Raw genomic sequence first — 22,596 nt, forward strand, 5'->3', positions numbered from 1 at the left:
AGCTGTACTTTTATACATAATGATTACATAGCTACACAGCTGTTCTTTTACACATAGCCCAAAGGCACTTTGTTATATATATTTTGTTATATATGTGTGTATTTAATAATGATGGAACCAGTGCGGGTCACAAAAAGGTCACGGGTGTTTTTCTCCATACAGGTAACTACTGTGACTGTTTTAAATGTGAAGGATTCCTTTTATTGAATGGTGGACATTTTGGCTCATTTCAAATGACATGACTGATATGGGACATGAATTTTCTCTAACTTCAGTTGAAGTTGTTCTCTCAGAATGTTTATTTATTCGAAAAAACCTTGAAGTTGCTACATTTATTTAGGCCAACTGAAGAGCTTTTCGGATTTCGCCCTTGAGTGTTTTACTCATTTGAATTGTATTAAATGCATCATTCGCTGTCTTAAAAAGTCACATTTAAAAAAAAAAATAAAAAAAAAATTGACTGCGTAGTTTTTGAGTTATGGCCATAGCAACACCATAGCAACGAGGGACGCGCCGCCCTGCTAGCTGTGGATAGTCTTCTCTGTTGTGTCGGGGAATCTACGTCACACTTCCGGGTTTGCGAAGGGACCATTAACGGAGTGCAAAAAAAAAAACTAAAATAACGCAAATTATCTTTGCAATTACGTGTTGATAATGTCATGGTTGTTTTGATGAACTCGTCCAAAGTTTATATTCATAAAATTACACCAAAATCTGGAAAGGTCTTCAGTTGCCCTTTAAGTCTCCTTAGGTAGAGGGTTCACTTACTTATTTTCCCCCCCTTCTGTCATTGTTTGCGTGCTATCCTCATTAAAATATGAAAACCTATAAATGTTTGGGTCGTGTTAGTTAAAGCAGACACTGTTTTTATATCTGTGTGATTTTGACAAAGATCAGATCACATTTGATGGTGATTTTATGCAGAATTGTGAGAAATTCTAAAAGGTTCAGATATTTTTTCATATCACTGTATCATGTTAACAAAATATTAAACAAAGCTCTTGAGTGAAAGCCTCTCACTCAAATCACATTTCATTGTCATTGTATTCATAGCCAGTTAGCTAAAAGATGCCAGCTAATCTGCGACTTCAGTTTGTGACCAGAGTGGTTTACCTAATACGTAAAGCAGGGTTGCCAAAGTCCGGTCCTCGAGAGCCCCTATCCAGTTTTTTTTTCCATGTCTCCCTCCATTAACACACCTGAATCAAATGATTAGCTCATCGGGAAGCTCTGCTGGAGCCTGATAACAATCCTGATTACTTGATTCAGGTGTGTTGGAGGAGGGAGACATGGAAAACAAGCTGGATAGGGGCTCTCGAGGACCGAACATGGCCCCCCCTGACGTCAGGGCCGGCCCAGGCCATTTGGTGGCTCTAAACAAAATAATGCAAAGGGGCCCATATTTTTGGCCCACCATTTCGTCACAGTGTACTGTGAAACCCATACATGTAATCCAAGCCATACGTCCATATTTTGTGTATTAATCAGATTTTGTTGCACTGCATACTTCAAACTTCTCACCCCAAATGATTGTCAGTACTTACAGTAGATAGCGCCAAACCTTTTTCTAAAAGAGGAAAGAAAGAAGGAAGAAATTTTATTTTTTTTAAGCTTGTAATCAAGTATCAAAACTCACAAAAGTCAAATAAAGCAAATTGTAGTAAACAAAATAGAATATAAATTAAACAATTGCCAGATTGGGGGCCCCCTGTGGTCAGGGGCTCTAAGCAGCTGCATAGTCTGCGTATAGGCTGGGCCGGCCCTGCCTATCATTTAAAATAATTTTACAAATTTTATTAAAACGAACACATTAAGAGGCGTTTTAATATCAAATTATTACAACTCATACTAACATTTATCTTTTAAAAATTGTCTTAAAAATCGAGGATCATTTGAATCTCATAATAATTGACTTTATTCTAGTCGTCTTTTCATTTTTTTCATTTCTATGCGTGGCACTAATAGCCCGTTTGTCCATCTGTCCGTCCGTCCCTTTCTTTCAGTGATCCACTCGCTCAAGAATATCGTGATTGCGTCGTTTCAAATTCCAAACTTCCCAGAGTATTTGAGCGCGGGCTACGTTGACGGCATTCAGATTTTACAATACGACAGCAAGAGCAGGAAATTGGTAGCAAAACAGGAGTGGATGAAGAAAATCATAGCAGAGGACCCACGCTACTGGGAGAGACAGACAGAAATCAATATTGATAATCAGCAGGCCAACAACGTCAGCATTCAAATTCTTCAAGAGCGCTTCAACAAAACAGGAGGTTGGTGGCCGTTCCAGTTTGGAGCACTTCATTCCCGGACGTTGTCTTATCACCTGATGTGCCTTTCTCTCAGGTCTTCACATGATTCAGTGGATGTCTGGTTGCCAATGGGACGATGAGACCGACCAGGTCGATGGTTGGACTCACTACGCTTACGACGGAGAAGACTTCATATGGTTTGATTTGAAGGGAATGAGATGGATCGCCGTCCACCCGCGGGCTGTCATCACCAAAAACAAGTGGGACCGAGAAGAGGGCTATAATGAATTCTTGAAGTTTTACGCAACTGAGGACTGCCCTTCTTACTTGAAGAAGTACCTGAGCTTTGGGAGGGACGTCCTGAGGAGAACAGGTAATGTGCCTGCCCCCTACAGAAACCTGACTGTCATTGCAGCCTTTCCCCAACCTTTTGTCTAGCACTATTCGTGTTTGCCGCACGAATTTAGTTTGTTTCTTCTATCACCCATTATTTGTGAATTTCATTCTTTAGAGGAATCAACCCAAAATGATCAGGTAGTGACCCAAAAATGCATCAAAATCAACAAGAAGTGACCCGGAAATACCTCAAAATCATCAGAAAATGATCCAAAATGTACAGAAAGTGACCTGTAAATGTCCAAAAACTTACATAGTGATTAAAAAAACAACAGTAGGTAACCCAGGATTAAGGGGCGCCATTTGTAAAGCAGCACATGCTGAAAATTACGACAACATTATCTCACATTTAACGCCACACAGTGTTTAAAATGGTGTGAAATTTTTAGTCACTTTTATTGTTGTTACACATTTACAACATTATTTAGCAACTTTAACATTTATTTTTTAAAATAACAAAGTGACCCAAAAATGCCTCAAAATTAACAGAAATTGACCAAAAAACTCGGGAATGCCTGAAAGTCAACAGGAAATGATATAAAAATGCATCAAAATCAACAGGAAGTGACCCAGAAATGCACTGAGACCATCGGAAATCGACCTGAACAGGAAGTGACCCAAAAATGCCTCAAAATTAACAGAAATTGCCCAAGAAACGGGAAGTGACCCAGAAATGCCTCAAAATCAACAGGAAATGATGTAAAAATGCATCAAAATCTACAAGAAGTGACAAAAAAATGCCTAAAAAATTAACAGAAATTGACCAAAAAACAGGAAGTGACGCAGGAATGCCTCAATGTCAACACCAAATGATCCAAAATGGACAGTAAGTGACCCCAGAGTGTCCCCAATCATTAGGAAGTGACCCAAAAATGCCTCAAAATTAACAGAAATTGCCCAAGAAACGGGAAGTGACCCAGAAATGCCTCAAAGTCAACAGGAAATGATGTAAAAATGCATCAAAATCTACAATAAGTGACCCAAAAATGCCTCAAAATTAACAGAAGAAAGAAGAAGAAAACCAGGAAGTGACCCAGGAATGCCTCAAAGTCAACAGGAAATTATCCAAAACAGACAGAAAATGACCTCAGAGTGCCCCCAATCAACAGGAGGTGTCCCAAAAATGCCTCAAAATTAACAGAAATTGCCCCAAAACAGGAAATGACCCAGGAATGCCTCAAAGTCAACACCAAATAATCTAAAAATGCATCAAAATCTACAAGAAGTGACCCAAAAATGCCTCAAAATTAGCAGAAATTGAAGAAAAACCAGGAAGTGACCCAGGAATGCCTCAAAGTCAACAGGAAATTATCCAAAACAGACAGAAAATGACCTCAGAGTGCCCCCAATCAACAAGATGTGTCCCAAAAATGCCTCAAAATTAACAGAAATTGACCAGAAAACAGGAAGTGACCCAGGAATGCCTCAAAGTCAACAGGAATGATCCAAAAAATGCATCAAAATCAACAAGAAGTGATCCACAAATGCACCGAGACCATTAGAAATCGACCTGAAATCAACAGAAAGTGACCCAAAAATGCCTAAAAAAATAACAGAAATTGACCAAAAATACTCGGGAATGCCTTAAAGTCAACAGGAAATGATCTAAAAATGCATCAAAATCAACAAGAAGTGACCCAGAAATGCACAGAGACCATCGGAAATCGACCTGAAATCAACAGGAAGTGACCCAAAAATGCCTCAAAATTAACAGAAATTGACCAAAATACAGAAAGCGACCCAGGAATGCCTCAAAATCAACAGGAAGTAGCAATGAACTAGAAATTCCCTAAAATCAACAGTAAATAATAATAATAATAATAATGATAATAGCACATTTTATCTGAAGGCACCTTTCCGGCAAAAGTAAAAACAGTAAAAAAATAGTATAGTATAGATAGTTTAAAACAATAAAAAAAAACAAGAAAAGAAACACAAAGGAATTAGGGATTATTATGGATAGATGAATCACATCAGGTGAGTTTTGAGTTTGGATTGAAAAAGGGGGAAAGAGTCTGTGTTCCTGAGGGTTAGGACCCCATGGTACTGAGGTGAGCTGGGGGGACAGACAGGTGGAAGGAGATGGGGGATCTGAGGGCACGGGAGGGAGTTGTACCATTGAGGAGGTCGAACAGGTATGCGGGGCAAGGTTGTGGATGGCCTTGAATAGGAGGAGGAGATCTTTGAACTGGATGCGAAAGTGGACTGGGAGCCAATGGGAGCTGGCGGAGAACTGGAGTGATGTGGTGGACGAATGGGGTAAGGGTTATAATCGAGCGGCTGAATTCTGGACCAGTTGCAGTTTATGGAGGGTCAGTTGCAGTAATCCAGGTGGGAAGTGACAAGACTATGAACCAGGATGGCAGCAGAATGGGGGATGAGGGAGGAGCGGATGCGGTTGATGGTGCGTAGGTGGAAGTGGGCAATCCGTGTAATATTATTGATGTGTGAATGGAAAGAAAGTGTACTGTTCAGGATGACACCCAGGGTCTTGACATGGGGGAAGGGTGAAACAGTGGAATTGTCGATGGTGAGGGGATGGCTATGGTATTTTTGCCTGGTACACCAGACTCACCGCTGTTCCAGCTTTGGAGTCTGGCGACGGTTCGGGGGATCAAATTCCCAGGGTGGAGCAAGCCACAGCAAACACAACAGCGGAGTGGACCAATTAGCAACGGGTGGACGTGCGGTTGATAAAGTGACAAAAAAACTAGCGCGAGGGAATAGATATACCAGGAGAGCGGAGAACGAAGAAGTTTATTCAACATGGCTAGTGTGAGACGGACTGTTGGTTTTAGCAACTCAATGTGTTTTTGGTCATGTAAAACTTAATTTTCCGCGGATTAGAACGTATTCTCGGCTCTTCCGTTCGCCATCTGTGTTGTTGTGGAGACGACTTCCAACGCGCAAGAGTGACATTGCTCGTTAAGAACACGTCACGAAAATAAAAGAATCTGATTGCACGGATGATTTAGTTCTGGCTCGAGAAGCCAATAAGGAGATGGGTCCCAGACTCTTCTCACAGTGTTTGAAAAATACAGGGAGAATAGTCTGGCGGTGCCAGGCAAATGGTATTTGGATACGATGGATTTGGAGCCGATGAGGAGCACCTCGGTTTTAATGCTGTTGAGTTTGAGGAAATTGAGTGGGTGAGCCGGTTTTTTATTTCGGTGATACAGTCAGTCAGGAAGGTGGGTGGGAGAGGGGAGGAATATTCGGAAGTGAGGTAGAGCTGGGTGTCATCGGCGTGACATTGAAAGTTGATGTTGAATTTATGGAAAATATCGCCAACGGGAAGGAGGTGGATGATGAACAGTAGAGGCCCGAGGACAGAGCTCTGAGGGACTCCGGAGGTAATGGGTGAGGGAGTGGATTTAAGGGACTTGAGTTGTATGTAATGAGAACGTCCAGAAAGGCAGGATGAGAACCAGTTCAACGGGGTGTGGGTGATGCCAATGGTGGATAAACGGTGGAGGAGGATGGCGTGACTAATGGTGTGGAAAGCTAAAGATAGGTCCAAGAAGATGAGGATGGAGAGGAATCCAGAGTTAGCTGCCATGAGGACATTGTTGGTTATTAACAAGTGCTGTTTCAGTGCTGTAGACTGGACAAAAACCAGACTGGAACTGTTCATAAAGGTTATTGTGGGATAGGTAAGAATGGAGTTGAAAGGCGACAGTTCTTTCAAGGATTTTAGAGATGAAAGGTAGGTTGGATATGGGACGGAAGTTGTTGAAATTTCAGCAGTCAGCACCAGGTTTCTTGAAAATTGGAGTGATGGCAGCAGTTTTAAAAGAAGTTGGGACAATTCCAGAGGTGAGAGATGAGTGGATGATAGTGGAAATGAGTGGGACCAGGGAGGGGGAGCAGGCTTTGACCAGCTGTGAGGGTATGGGGTCCAGTTGATTTGGACTTCCGGATAAGTTCAGAGATGTCGGAGTGACAGAGGAGGTGGAAGGAGGAAAATGGGCGTGAGGGCAGGTGCCAGTCAACTAAGATGCTGGGATGAGGGGTTGATCAGAGGTCATGGTGGACGCTCTTGACTTTATCAGTGAAGAATCTCATGATGGAGTTGCAGAAGGAGGCTGTGTGCCAGTGGGAGGGGAGTGTGTCTTGGGGTTTGGTGATAGTGTTGAGGAGACTGAAGAGAGTTTTGAGGTTACCTTGACTGGCGGTGATTAGTCTGGAGTAGAGGAGGGTTTTGGTCTTGGCAATTGAATCCTTACAAGCTGCTATGTGGTTGCTGTAGATTGCATTGTGAATGGTAGGACCTGTTTTCCTGTAGAGGTGTTCCAGCTTACGACCTTAAGCTTTGAGTGAACCCAGGGGCGGAGATGTGGAAGGAGACAGACCGGGTTTTAAACGGGGCGATTGTATTGAGAATATTAAGAAGTCCTTTATTATAGTGTGAAGCCAGAGCATTAGGGGTGTATAGATTTTCCGGAATGTGATGAGACGTGGTTTTCTTAGGGATGGAGAGCGTGAGACTGACTGTGAATGATGAGAAAATGGTCGGTAATCGGGAGTTGATTGGCTGTGAGATCCAAGGAGGTGACACCTGAGTAGCAGATTAGATTCAGAATGTGTCCTTCCCAGTGAGTGGGGGAAATGATATATTGTTGACAACCAAAACTTTCCAAACAGGAATTAAAGATTTTGGTGAGGGGCAGGTTGATGTTGTTCAAGATTATTATTGTTTGGTGAGGGAGATAATTTATGGGGGAGGAAAGAAACAGTCATTTAAAAATTCCCTGTTCTGTTTTGGAGGCCGGTAAACAGTGGCAATAATGGTGGGAATGGGACCAGAAAGCTCAGACACAGTGCACTCAAACGAGCTTGAAGTTGGCACAGCGACTTTCCAGCACTCGCGATGAATTACCGCGAGACCCCCCCCCCCCGTCAGAGCCACGAGGTTGTGAGATGTAAACATGAAATGATTCAAAATATACAGGGTGTTGAGGTAATTATCGAGGTTTGATTGATTAAATATTTGCTTGATTGATTGATTGAATATTTGCTTGTGCTCATATATACCATAAATAATACATATTGCCATATTTTTCTTACTAATATAACCAGTAAATGATTATTGCTTGCTATACCAGGTTGTAGTATAATGCTTAAGTGTTACAAAGAGTAAAAGAGGGTCGGGATGACAACTGCCTTGCTTCATGGCCGCATCATTGCGTAACTAGACCTTCCGAGACATCTTCAGCACCTGGCGTCTGGACTTTCGTCTGGACCTTCGAGGACAATTTTCCATCCGAGGACATCTTCCATGGCCGCAGCGTTGCATAACTGAAGTGTCTGGGTCATTTTGACTGTTTACATGATTGTTTACATGAGCCCTTGCTTACACACGTGTACTTACTTAGTTCCACCTACATGCACACACATATCCAATCAAAATCACATGGGTGTCTCCAGCTTGCTTCCCCCCTCCCTCAGGGCGGCACCCATTTAGAGGACAAACCCCTAAATAAAATACCAAGGAGGATTTTTTTTTTCTTTAGATCAATTTTGGTGACTGTCACTAGTCACTCTTTTGCTCTCCTTGGCCAAGAAAACTGAGTGTATTCTCTCCTTATTTTTGGGTAATTTTACAATGTCTACCTAAGGATCTATTTTTGAACTTGACACAGGGAGTGAGTTGAACCTTCATCAAATGTCTACCGCTTTCAATGGTGGGCAATGAGTTAACAAAATAAAATACATCAGAATGAACAGGAGGTGAGCTAAAATCTCAGATGAAGTGAGGTCACAATGTCATTTTCAGCACTCTTTGTCGGCAGAGCTCCCACGGGTGTCCCTGCTGCAGAAGACGGCGGGATGGCCGGTCACCTGCCACGCTACCGGTTTCTACCCAAGGGCGGCCGTCCTCTTCTGGAGGAAGGATGGCGAGCGGCTCGACGAGAACGTGGAGATGAACGAGATCCTTCCCAACCACGACGGGACCTTCCAGACCAGCGCTCGCCTCGTAACGGTGGACGAGCGCGCTCGCTACGAGTGCGTCTTCCGGCTGGACGGCGTGCCGGAGGACGTCGTCACCCCGCTGTACCTCGCCAAGGTGTTGAGCAACGAGCGCATAGAAGGTGAGATGCGTGCGCTTCCGTTGTCGTCTGACGCATATGACCTCGCGTTTGATTTTTTTTGTGAAGAGCGACAAAGGAGGAGGACGGTGGACATCACCATCCCTTTGGTCCTCCTTTTTCTTGCTGTCGCTGTCTTGGTCTTCAAGTACAAGAAGGTAAGGACTGTTTGCGCCGTCAGACAATTTGCTACCCTCTTTTCGTTGCAGCCAAATACTTTCAAGTTCATTAGTAAAAGCATTTCCTGTTCAATGGTCTTTTCCTTCAAAGTTTGTATCATTTTGCTTTGATTTTAGGGCATTTCCACGTCACTTCCTGTTAATTGGTCACTTCGGCTAGGTTCATACCGCAAGTTTTAATGCACAAATCCGATTTTTTGCGCACTAATTCGCAGTCCGAGATGCGCTGAGGAAACTTGAATGAATGAATGAATGAATGAATGCTTTATTTGGACATTAGAAAAACCAAATAGAAATAATATACAAACAAAAAAAACGAAAAACAAAATGAATTTTTTCTTAAAAAAAAAAAAAAAAATCAGACAGAACCAATGATATTCTCGAGATAACAGAAACAATAGTTAAGACAATATTAATAATGATAAAAATAAACAAGATCAGAATTTATTCATTGTGTCCAAAAAGGAGTAGGATGAAGCATTTGCTTATTAAAACCTACCCCCATTTCTATTCCTTAATTATATCTGTCCGCCCTATGTAACTAGTCCTTATATTAACAATGAAATAAACTAAATAACCATATCCGTAAGATGCAAGATAAACAAAAATAAACAGGATTTAGCCAATAACAGATATGTGAAAAGCCCCTATAATTGAACCCCTTCCTCTTCCCTATAGACCCTACTCACCTACGTCACAAAATGGGCATGTCGCTGTTTCCGGCCGCCCTATTGTACCTATTTTTTAGACCTATTCTCATTGTTTTTCATTGTTGCCCTCCCTGTCTGTCTCGCTCTTTGCTGACTAATTGCTGCATGAATTCCGATTTGGGAGACCTGACAGTTCAGCCCGCCGCGACATTCTGGAAAAATGTGGCCCCGATCGAATTAGAAATGGTCTACTTCTATGCGACTTGTCCCGTTCAAACTGTTAAGTTAATGAGTTGGAAAAACACGAAAAAAATCGAATTCGTGCATTAAGACCTGCAGTAAGATATGGAGGACCAGGAGTGCAAAAATTAGTTAAAAGTGGCATTAAAATGCTGCTATTTCAACATTTATTAATTTATTTCAATATTTCCAATATATATATTTATTTTAATTTTTATTTAATTAATTTATTTATTTCAACATTTATTTATTTAACTATTTATTTAATTCATTCTTACACTCTTGTTCCCCGTAAATAAAATAACATTTGAAATATATACATAAAAATTGAAATAAATAAGTATAAATTGGAATGAATAAATAACAAGTGAAAAGTAGAAGTAAAAATTGAAATAAATATAAATTGAAATAAATAAATATTGAAATAAATAAATATCGAAATGAATAAATACATGTTGAAATAAATATTGAAATATATAAACATATATTAAAATAGTAGCATTTAAATAACACTTTTAATTATTTATTTAATTGTGTATTTATTTATTTAATTTTTGCACTCCTTGTCCTCCATAGTATGAACCTAGCCTTCTTGTTCATTTCTGGGTCAATCCTGTTGTTTTCAGGTCACTACCTTCCAATTTTGGCTCTCTTCTCAGTCACTTCCCGTCAATTTTGGAGCAATTCTGGGTCATTTCCTGTACTTTTCTAAGCATATTATGTCATTCCCAAAGCTCACCAGTGAATCCAGTCTGGCATCTCCAATTGGCTCTGCTAAATATCAGATCTTTCGCTGGCAAATCTTTCTTGATTAATAATTTTATCAGCAAACATAACCTTGACATGATGTTCCTAACAGAAACTTGGTTAGATCAAGATAAGAGCTCGACAGTTCTGATTGAGGCAACCCCCACAAACTTCAATTTCTTTAGTGCGCCAAGAACCCATAAGAAAGGAGGTGGGGTTGCCAGTCTGATCAGGGACAGTTTTCAATGCACGAATATTTCATGTGGTCAGTTTGATTCCTTTGAATATATTGTCATTCAGCTAAAAAGCCCTTGCAGAGCTGCCTTGGTAACAATTTACAGACCACCAAAGTATAACACAATGTTTTTTGATGAGTTTACCAAAATACTGTCTTCTGTCTGCATGGACTTTGATTGTGTTGTTTTAGTGGGTGACTTTAACATTTATGTTGATAATCCTGAAGAAGGATGTGCTAGAGCGAAGCAAAAATCAGAGCTTTTAAAGCAAGACTTCACTGAACTGATAAACAAAGTCGGAACTTTAAATACTGAGGTATTTTTCAGTGGACAATCGATGTACAGTGGTACCTCTACATACGATCGCTTCGACACACGAACTTTTCGACATCCGACGTAAAATTTGACTCGCCATTTGTTTCTACATCCGACGACATGTCCGAAATACGACGACAATGGCAGCACCGCAGACGAATGCACGGCGGATTTTCTTGTGTGACAAATCAACACTGGTTTCAGAAAAGGTTGGTACAGGTGGTGAAACAAGGAAAAAGTTGACGCTTACCTTCTAAATGAAGATGCAAATGACAGAAAAATATGAGCGTAGGGTGGGCATCCGTGAAATGGCTCAACAATACATCTCCACGGTCCTCCTCCGACCATCGTTCGCCAGTCTTTATAAGTTAAGCTGACAATTCTTATTGTGGTAACATCTCCAGAGAAATCGCCAACTTCGCCACGTTTTTATCATTTATTTCACAACTTATTCAAAACAAAAACACCTTCTGTCTGCCGCAAATGACGGTGTTCTCAAGAAAGCAAAGTGAAAATGAAACGCAAGCTCACCGGTCTCTCTGGCACGTCAGCTCCGCGGTGCGTTCAGGGTCAGCAAAAAACGTCCGCCACATTAGAACCCGATTCGTTACATTAATACAGGAATTATTATTATTATTATTATTCCGATTTTGATTTATAATTTATTTGTTTTGCTATGTGTAATTGCCATTTGTAATAGTACCAGCAGTATTTTTTAAGGATTTAGTGAAGGTTTTTGGGCTGTGGAACAAATTAATGGAATTATAATGTATTCCTATGGGAAAATCCTGCTCGACATACGACCATTTCGACTTACAAACAAGGTCCTGGAACGGATTAACTTCGTATGTAGAGGTACCATTGTACTTCATTGACAATTTCAACATATTTTCAGGGCGCAGGCATCTCTTTAAGAATGATGGCCTTCACCTAAATAATTCAGGAGTGCGGTTACTAAGCAGCAGCATGTTTTATCTCTTGAGGCACAGACAGTCTGCTTATCTCGAGGAAAGGAGGCAAGCTGTCCCAAAACATCTGATAAACATGGAGGCTGGGATGAGTGCTGAATCAGACAGTGTGCACGGAGGATCTACGTCTCCTCCAAAAATGGAGCGTACAGTCGCTGAAGGGGAAATGACTGAGCCAGCCCTGCCAGGCTGTGACCAACCCTCCTCTGCTGAGGCTCCACTGCCTCAACGGGAGGAGACCCTGGTAGCAGGTGATCGACCCCCTTCAGACGAGACCCAAGAAGCGGCTCCATCAGCTCAACAGGAGGAGAACCACCCGACTGTGCAATCCTCTGCTGACGAGGCCCCATCCAGCCCCAAATCCTCACACTCCAAGATGCCACCACGCCGCCGACTCCACGATAAGGCCCCATCCAGCCCCCAATCCTCACACTCCAAGATGCCACCACTCCGCCGACTCAGTCAGGCTAAGGCCTCATCAAGGCCTAAATCCCCACAGTCCCGGAAGCCACCCCGCCGACGACTTAGTTTAGATGGAATAAGGAGTCAACCTGATTGGGACTCCATGGATCTAGATAGCAAGGTTAACCAGTCTCTTGATGTTCTCAAGTTCATGTCTTCGCTTCCACCCTGTACCTGTCACACCCGACAGGTGCCAGGGGAAGATGGCAACAAACCAACCAGCCTCCCCTGGAATTCTCTCGGGGCAAAGCCAAAGCACTACAACTCTGGAACTACACGGTATTATCCTTCTATGGAGGAAGCCATGTTTGTGACACTAATATGATGTGCACCGGGTCCAGGCTGTGACAACATTACAAAGACTGTTCTGTCCCAGCAAAAGCCGGGGCCTTATGGAGTACAGTATGTATGCTCAACAATCCCAGTGGTGATAAACAACAAAAAAAGGGCTAGACTGGTGAGAAATAAAAAACGTTCAATCAACTCTGCCAACCTGTTAAGCATAGTATGTCATTCCCAAAACTCACCAGTGAATCCAGTCTGGCATCTCCAATTAGCTCTGCTAAATATTAGATCTTTAGCTGGCATATCTTTCTTAATTAATGATTTTATCAGCAAACATAACCTTGACATGTTGTTCCTAACAGAAACTTGGTTAGATCAAGATAAGAGTTCGACAGTTCTGATTGAGGCAACCCCCACAAACTTCAATTTCTTTAGTGCACCAAGAACCCATAAGAAAGGAGGTGGGGTTGCCAGTCTGATCAGGGACAGTTTTCAATGCACGAATATTTCATGTGGTCAGTTTGATTCCTTTGCGTATATTGTCATTCAGCTAAAAAGCCCTTGCAGAGCTGCCTTGGTAACAATTTACAGACCACCGAAGTATAAAACAATGTTTTTTGATGAGCTTACCAAAATACTGTCTTCCGTCTGCATGGACTTTGATTGTGTTGTTTTAGTGGGTGACTTTAACATTCATGTTGATAATCCTGAAGAAGGATGTGCTAGAGAGCTTTTAAATATTTTGGATACATTTGGTTTATCTCAGCATGACACAGTTCCAACACATAACAGAGGGCACATACTGGACTTAATAATATCCAAAGGTCTTAACATCTCTGAGGTCACAGTGAATGATGTTGCTCTGTCTGATCACTACTGCATTATGTTTAAAATGACCACCCCTGTCCATCCTCTGAAAAGGGAAACAGAGGTGATTAGGAAGCGTTACATAAGTGATAACACTTGTGCGTTATTCACACAGGCCTATGCCTCACCATTAACCCCTACAACACCTCCAGTGGAAGAACTTGTAAATAGTTTGAGTTCCAGTGTGATAACTGTAATGGACACTATTGCCCCGATTAAGACAAAAACTTTGTCAAGAAAGAAGAGTTCACCCTGGAGAAATGCATACTAGCTATAAAACAAAAGCAAGTTTGTAGACGAGCAGAACGCAGATGGCGAAAAAACAAACTCCTAGTTTTTGTATGATATCTACAAAGAGAGTCTTCGCAAATACAACCAGGAACTGAAAAATGCTAGACAGTCATGTTTTTCAGAGATCATTAGTAGAAACACCAACAATACTCGCACACTATTTTTTGTTGTTGACAAACTGACAAACCCACAAGCATCAATACCTCAGGAATTGGCATCTGAGGTGTCCTGTAATAATTTCGCAGCATTCTTTACACACAAAGTACTAAAGATTAGACAGACTGTGTGCAACTCCAGATTAACAAATGTTACACTAAATGCCTCCCAAAATGTCCCCCACGTCAAGTTTAGACAGTTTAGCCTCTTGGACTATTCCACTTTAACAGAAATTGTGTCAAAATTAAAGCCCACAACATGCTGCCTTGACATCCTTCCTTCAAACTTTTTCAAAACTGTTTTTCATTGCATAGCTCCGGACATACTTCAGATTATAAATACTTCTCTCCAAACAGGAGAGTTTCCTCAGACTTTAAAAACTGCAGTAATAAAACCTCTCCTAAAAAAACCTAATCTGGATGCCTCAACCATTAGTAATTACAGGCCGATATCAAATCTGACATTCCTGGGGAAAATTATCGAAAGGGTTCTGTTTGAACAGATCCAGACTTTTATGATGCAAAACAATCTTTAACTCATTTCAGTCTGGATTTCGGCCACAACACAGCAACGAGACCGTGCTTATCAAAGTCCTAAATGATATTCGTCGGAATACCGATGCAGGCAAATCATCTGTTCTGCTACTATTGGATCTCAGCGCCGCATTTGACACGGTTGATCACAACATACTACTCAGCAGACTGGAACAGTGGGTAGGGCTTACTGACACTATACTTCAGTGGTTCACATCCTATTTACATGATAGGGATTTCTTTGTGTCAATTGGAAACTATCAGTCAGAACGAACCAAATTCACGTGTGGAGTCCCTCAAGGGTCAATTCTTGGACCACTCTTATTTAACATCTATATGCTTCCGTTAGCTCAGATAATGGAACAGTATGACATCTCCTATCACGCCTATGCAGATGACACACAACTGTACATTTCTGTGTCCCCACATGATTATAGTCCCTTAGTCTCCCTGAGTAAATGCATTCATCAAATCAATGAATGGATGTGCCAAAATTTTCTCCAGTTAAATGTGGAGAAGACAGAGGTGATCATTTTGGGGCCAAAAAAGGAAAGGTCAAAGATAAGCAGCCAACTTAGCACAATGTCACTTACAGCTACAAATCAAGTCAGAACCCTTGGCGTAATTATTGACTCAGACCTAAAATTTGATTGCCATCTAAAGTCCGTCACTAAATCCGCTTTTTACCACCTAAAAAATATAACCAGAATTAAGGGGCTTCTGACTCAAGACATGGAAAAACTTATGCATGCATTCATTTTCAGCAGATTGGACTACTGCAACGGTATATTTACGGGTCTTGATAAAAAAAATCAGTCAGGAAGCTGCAGCTAGTACAGAATGCTGCAGCCAGAGTCCTCACAAATACAAGGAAGCTGGACCACATTACACCGGTTTTGAAATCGCTACACTGGCTTCCAGTGAGTCAAAGGATAGACTATAAAATACTACAAAACACTTAATGGCCTTGGACCAAAATACATGCTTGACTTGTTAGATTCCTATGAGACATCTAGACCCCTAAGGTCGTATGGAACGGGTCTTCTGCATATTCCAAGAACAAGAACCAAGCAGGGTGAGGTAGCATTTAGTTATTATGCTCCTCACCTCTGGAACAAGTTACCCGAACGTCTGAAGTATGCTCAAACTGTTAGTTCTTTTAAATCAGGGCTAAAAACGCTTTTGTTTAGCACTGCATATCCATAACTGTCTATATATTTCAATCTACTTGCTTTCTATTCCTCTTGTGCTTATCTCCATTGCTGATTTCAATTATTATTAGTAGTAGTTTTTGTTTTATTTGTATTTATTTATTTGTATTTGTTATTAAATGCGATTTTTATGTATAATATTTTATTTCCGATTTTGATTGTCTTGGTTTTTACGTTGTATTGATTTAAATGTGATTTTTATGATCTTCGTGTGATGTTAAGCACTTTGAATTGCCTTGTTTTGAATTGTGCTATATAAATAAATTTGCCTTGCCTTGCCTAATAATGTTAATGCCATCTTGTGGATTTATTGTTAGAATAAACAAATACAGTACTTATGTACAGTATGTTGAATGTATCTATCAGTCTTCTTATCTTTCCATTCCAACAAAAATTTACAGAAAAATATGGTATATTCTAAAGATAGTCTGAATTGCGATTAATTACGATTAATTACTTGTAATTTTTAAGCTGTGATTAACTTATAAAAAATTTTAACCGTTTGACAGTCCTAGTAAATACCCAATGTTAAGATATGGATACAGTACCTGTGGCTTATAGTCAGGTACGGCATATATCTCCAAAATCCGCTTAAATTTGGTCGATGCGGCTGATAATGGGGGACGGGAAACTGATAAGCATATGTTTTATCTCGTCCGCCTTTGTCGTCTTTTTCGGTTCCTTCGGGCAAATCATATCACATTTTGTAATTGCAATGATTGTCAATGATACCGATGATGATGACAATAAAATTCCATAATAATAATCAGGCGGCTTTACAGTCCAGAAATTACGGTAGATACAAAATCCACCATGGCGGCCGTCACAAAACAAGTTTTTAAGTTGAAAATTCTTGTAAGTAAATGCATAAATCCCGGAATTTCTATAGATATGAACGTAAAACAGTCTAGATTCTTGGTCAAAAGCAAAAACAAAAACAAAAAAACCCAAGCAGTTATCATTCCTTTTACGTAAATATTTCAAGCTAAAGTTATGCTAATTTTTTCCCATTCATTTCAGTTTCAAAGTGCATGGATGGTGCTATTTTACATAATAATGACCTTGAATCCTCGACCAAATCACTCTCGAGACACTCCTGCTGGTTGTATGCACTAAAAATTTCGTCCTGTTTCCGCCTAAATACGGCGTTAGAACGCAGTGTGTGTTTGAGTTTATCGCAGTAAAAGACAACTCAACGTTCTGCCTGGGTCGCCCCCCTACGGGAAGGCGTGGTGGAATGTCTGTAGGAGCGGTCTCGTCCAGTGATAGTGAAGTCTATGGCCAGTGATTTGATGAAAAAAAAAAAAGCAAGAGAGAGAGTTCACTGCTACTCTCAGGTTGAGCTGCTGAATCAATAGTATTTCAAAGTGTTGAGAGTTACTGCCTTGTGTCGTTAAACCTCCGTCAGAGGTGTGTAAATGAAGCTAATTGTGTTGTTCATATTTGTTGATGAGAGAGATGTTACTACTTAGCACGGATCGCTAAACTAGTTAGCGATGACGCTAATCAGTGTCATGGTGTCCGTTTTGTGGTTTGGAGAAGCATTATAGTACTTATTGTTCGATAGTAAAATTGTCTCATTTCTTTTTATACAGAAACCATTAACCTATTCATATAACAGTCTCCTTTCAACACAAACTCCCAATCAAACTGTATATTGTTATATTAGACGGGCTCTGAAAATGGATTTGCAGATTCAGTCTTCCCAGCCTGGTGCAGGTCTACAATTTTGTCCATGGTGTCCTTCGACAGCTCTTTGGTCTTGGTCATAGTGAAGTTTGGAGTGTGACTGACTGAGATTGTGGACAGGTGTCTTTTATACCAATAATGAGTTAAAACAGATGCCAGTAATACAGGTAACGAGTGGAGCTTTGTTAGACCTTGTTAGAAGAAGTTAGACCTCTTTGACAGCCAGAAATTTTGCTTGTTTGAAGGTGACCAAATACTTATTTTCCACTCTAATTTGGAAATAAATTATTTAAAAATCAATGTGATTTTCAGTTTTTTTTTTCCCTCACATTCTGTCTCTCATGGTTGAGGTTTACCCATGTTGACAATTACAGGCCTCTCTAATCTTTTCAAGTAGGAGAACTTGCACAATTGGTGTTTGACTAAATACTTATTTGCCCCACTGTAACTACATTTAAGTATTTTCTTACAGTGCGTACGACAGGCTGACAAAAAAAAGTTTTAAATAGCATCATTATGTGAATTAGGATCATATTTTGAGACGATTCAACTATATACAACAATATGGCAAAGCGCAAATGACGAGAAATTAGTCTTTTAATCCGTTGTTTAGCCACGCCGACCATTATAGGTCTCTAGCTTCCCCAACAGGAGGATGACGTCAGCAGGGTCATGGTTTCATTTGATTTAGAATTCAGCCCATTGAAAGGGAATGATTCAGAAGTCATTGTTTCAGTCTCTCTACTCCAAAATTTTTACTTGATATTCTTTTTATTGAAGTATTTTTCCCCAATTGCTAAATATATGGTCATGAGAAATAACAGTCTTGTGCTAAAAGGAATATGAAATAATAAAAATTCATTTATTCAGTCCGACATGGCAAAATGACTCCATAATGGTCAAAACTGTCCACTTCTTGCACCTCCCAAACTATATTTTATGCCACCGTAGTTAGTCGTGCTTTTGTCATTTCCCTGCCCCGGCTTCGGAGAATGTAAACAAACCCATAGGCATGACAGCTAGCCGACACGCTAACCTGAACCAATTGGCATCTCAGTCTTATTTCCACTTTTCGAAGCGAAAAGTCACGTAAAACTAGCCCGGATTATCTCACACGGCGGCTGGGTTTTCGATTGTCTTCGCCGATTGGCAACCTGCCTGGCGGTGAGCACGGTAAGACTCGTTCTCCTGCTACGGATAGGAGTGCTCGCCAGGGACGCATACAGGTCTGACCTGTTTCTTTCTCGACATTCTCACATTCTTGGCACCGAATTCAATCTGTAAACAGCAGACACTCAAACATACAACCATATTTCCGTTTCCGATTTGGTTGTCTTCAGATCCAAGAGAGTTGCGACTAGGCGTGAAAGTGGCTAGAATTTATGGCGGGAACAGCTTAACAATAAAGGACAGCACGGAGCCTGATTTTTTTTTTCTCAGTCAAACCTCCTAAAACCTCCAAAATGCAAAATCTGCTTTTGGCACAGTTATACATAATGTCAAAGTCAGCTTTATGATCATCTTCATATGTACAGGTCATACAGTTATGTTCAAAATTATTCATCCCCCACAGTGGATGTCTTTTTATAAGTTTGACATTCCTTTTTCATCTTGTTTATGATCGCATCAAGCAAAGGTGTAGCTAAAGGGTGGATTAAAAGACTAATTTCTCGACATCTGCCAAATTGTTGTATGTATTCAAATTGTCTCAAAATATGATTCTAATTCACATAATAATGCTATTTAAGACTTTTTTTTGTCAGCCTGTCGTACACACTTTAAGAAAACCCTAACCCCTTAACCCCTAACTGGCTTGTCACGACAACATACGCTGTACTTCTAACACTTTGCAATCAATGACAGTGTAAATCTTCAAAATTTGAGATGGACAGTTAAATTTAACAGACCATAATGTGATGTGACACAATTTAAACAAACAATTTCCATGTATTGTCCCATGTAGGCTACAATACAATACAACTGAGAGTGCTATGCCTGCCTGCTAAGCAACAAAACAGTATAACTAAACATCCTGTGCCTGCCCCATCCACATCCCCGGGCTTATCGAACCCTCAAACAGTGATGCGCTATATTTTTTGACACAGGGTGTTGTAAACCCAAGATAGATCCAGCCGCCAGACCCGAGTCTGTTCAGCCTCGCGCACCTGCTCCCCACAACATATATCCCTGATCTCCCATCACCTTCTCTCTCCTCGGCTCAATGCAAGCAGCATGTCTTGTCATACCGCAGCTCAATAGACCCTACTCACATGACGTCACAACCACGCCTCCGCGCCATATTGTCCGTCAACTCGTCGTGTTGACGCATTACCGCTACGTAAATTCCTCCTATTATGGCGTGTTTTTCTGCTCGCTAACATTAATAATAAAAATGGTTAAGGCGTGTGTGGCGGTCGGTCGCAATAACAGAGAAGATAGACGGAGAGACGAAACTCTACCGTATTCCGAGAGACCCGGAGAGGAGAGCGAGATGGACTGCTGTAATTCGACGAGAAAACCGGGCTCCAAACGATTACCACGGATTATGTAGTAGTCATTTTATATTTGGTAAGATGCATTTAATATATATTTAGAGGGTTTTGGGCTGACAAGCACAATTAAGATCATTGCGAGGCTAATCGCCGACAACATACCGTTTCAAATTCAAGATGCTTATTTCTTCCACCATCATTACATTTTGAATAATATTTAGGTGGTACCAAGTGAAAGAAGCTGGCCTCGTCTACGGATCATCAGTTAAACAGGTGTGTCCAAACCTTTTGGAAAGTGGGCCAGATTTGGTGTGGTAAAAATGCGGGGGGCTACCTTGGCCGATTTACATAGAACAATATATTTAAACAAATTTTAGCAAGCCCTTCTGTGTGTCACATTTGCTTTATTTTTTTTAATTCATAATTTCAACAGTCTCGTCTTTGTGGCGTTCTCTTTCGACACTCGGGCTCTTGCGAAATACTGCTGCTGTAGCTTGTTGCTATAATTTCTCGCTGCCTATCTTCCCTGTAATCTTGTCGTACATGTCAGCGTGTCTTGCTTGGTAATATCGCATCACATCGAACTCTTTGGAAACAGCGACTGTCTCTTTGCAAATGAGGCAGACACAGTTGTTGTGTGTTTTATTGAAGAAATAGTCCAATATCCACCTATCCTTGAAGCGTCGGCCATCGCAGTCAACTTTTTTTTTTATCTATTGTGCCATTTTAGAAAATTGGAAGTAAAGGGTCACACGGGGTAATGTTGCTTAGAGTGCTGCTCTTAAAGTTTTTTAAACTTTCGTGAGAATAGGCTGATTTTGTGTGGACAAAATAGTTGTAGATATCAGGGTAGCAGATGTCAGGCAGAGAGGGCAAAGACAGCGGGTTGAAAAATATCAATTTAGGCATCAGATATGGATCTGGTAATTGGTGTCTATAGACCCTACTCACCAACGTCACAGAATGACGTGTCGCTGTATTGTGCCGCCATATTGTCCGTCATTGTGTGTCCGTATTCTCAATGGTCTCAATTTATCGTCTAATTTGTAGTGCAATTCTTGGAAGCCCCAGTGCCTTCAGATGCTGTAAACTCATTGGATGTGTTGCATCAAAGGCGTTATGTGAAAAAGATTCGGTCGATCCATTCGCCAGATCCATATTTGATGCGATATTTTTCGACCTGCTGTCTTCGTCGTCTCTGCCTGACATCTGCTACCCTGATATCTACAACTATCTTGTCCATAGAAACTCGGCCTATTCTCACAAAACTTTGAAAAACTTTAAGAGCAGCACTCTAAGCAACATTACCCCGTGTGACCCTTCCAATTTTCTAAAATGGCGACAATCGATAAAAAAAAAAGTTGACTGCGATGGCCGATGCTTCAAGGATAGGTGGATATTGGACTATTTCTTCAATAAAATACGCAACAACTGTGTCTGCCTCCAAAGAGACAGTCGCTGTTTTCAAAGAGTTTGATGTGATGCGATATTACCAAGCAAGACATGCTGACATGTACGACAAGATTACATGGCAGCGAGAAATTAAATCATCTTGAAGCTGGTGTGCTGTCCTCACAACACGTCACCTGTGTTGGTATACAGCCAACGAACAAAAAAAAATGAAACTCTTCAGAGACAAGGCATACTTTTCTTGTGTGATGTGTGGTAAAAAGACAAAGGCCAGCCAAGGCTTAGCCGGCAGAGCAAGTTTGTGATGCTTTGTGCCTCACAGGCGCTGAGAAACGCATACCTGTTAAGTTGGAGAAATTGCAAATAGGGCTGTTTGCCAACCCCGATGACGCGCGCGCGACAATCGCTAATACAAAATGCAACCATTTTTTTTCAAGTTCATTTTGGTCACAACACTTGTGTAAAAATTAACTACACTGTCAAAGAACCTCTTTTTGGTGGCATCAGAGATAGTCTTCAACTTGCTCCATGTATTGTCTGGCATCATGTGATACTGCTATGTTGCCTGTGTCATGCCAGTTCTCCTTGTTCCTGTAATCAACATCTAGGATATCCTCAGCTTTCCTGATCACATCCATTTGCACAAATTTGGACATCAGCTTCCTCAGCTGCCTCTTCATCTCATCAACCATCACTCCAATTAGGGTTTCGTCAGACTAAATCAGCAAGATTAAAAACATTAATTACATCATTTAGAAAATTAATCATATTTGTTTTTAAAAGTATCTTTGTCATGGCAGTTTTTTAACTGAATTGTAACCTAGAATTGAAACTTTATATTTTTTGTTTCAGCACAGTAATAATGATATAATGTAATAAAGTGTATAGTATACACTTTAGCTTTAGCATAATAGCGAATCTAAATGATTAAACTTCAAGTAAGTAACGATACGCTTTCTCACTTAAATTCATATATTGTGGGGGTAGGACCGCAGTGGTTTAATATTCCATGATGTTTGATCCACGAAAACACAGAGTAAAGCAGCGACTTCTTCCTCGTCATCGTTCTCCCATCATTAGCTCTAATGCTATTAGCATTAGGCTAGTTAGCTATCGCTGGCAGGTAAGACT

The 22,596-nt window shown here is 40.7% G+C and overlaps 2 protein-coding genes across 2 annotated transcripts in view; both read left to right on the forward strand.

The window, feature by feature from the left end:
• Positions 1-92: 92 nt before the first annotated feature.
• LOC130918407 (class I histocompatibility antigen, F10 alpha chain-like) lies at positions 93-12,349 on the forward strand. Its single transcript, XM_057840088.1, has 6 exons — positions 93-162; positions 2,004-2,270; positions 2,344-2,622; positions 8,438-8,737; positions 8,804-8,892; positions 12,085-12,349. The coding sequence occupies exons 1-6, from the start codon at positions 93-95 to the stop codon at positions 12,166-12,168; spliced, it is 1,089 nt and encodes a 362-aa protein (XP_057696071.1). The 3' UTR covers positions 12,169-12,349.
• Positions 12,350-12,508: 159 nt separating this feature from the next.
• LOC130918408 (alpha-2-HS-glycoprotein-like) overlaps positions 12,509-22,596 on the forward strand; it is a 42,396-nt gene continuing 32,308 nt past the window's right edge. The window contains exon 1 of the mRNA XM_057840089.1: positions 12,509-12,678. Within this exon, the coding sequence (XP_057696072.1) occupies positions 12,509-12,678 (170 nt within the window). The remainder of the gene's footprint in view (positions 12,679-22,596) is intronic.

This window comes from Corythoichthys intestinalis, chromosome 7, assembly GCF_030265065.1.
Source record: "Corythoichthys intestinalis isolate RoL2023-P3 chromosome 7, ASM3026506v1, whole genome shotgun sequence".
Classification (NCBI taxonomy): domain Eukaryota; kingdom Metazoa; phylum Chordata; class Actinopteri; order Syngnathiformes; family Syngnathidae; genus Corythoichthys; species Corythoichthys intestinalis.

Excerpts from the sequence above, each read along its gene's own strand:
- LOC130918407 (XM_057840088.1), top strand. The coding sequence starts at position 93 with ATGTGTGTATTTAATAATGATGGAACCAGTGCGGGTCACAAAAAGGTC. Across the intron at positions 163-2,003 it reads GGGTGTTTTTCTCCATACAG|TGATCCACTCGCTCAAGAAT; the intron begins GTAACTACTGTG and ends CCTTTCTTTCAG. Across the intron at positions 8,893-12,084 it reads TGGTCTTCAAGTACAAGAAG|GCACAGACAGTCTGCTTATC; the intron begins GTAAGGACTGTT and ends TTATCTCTTGAG.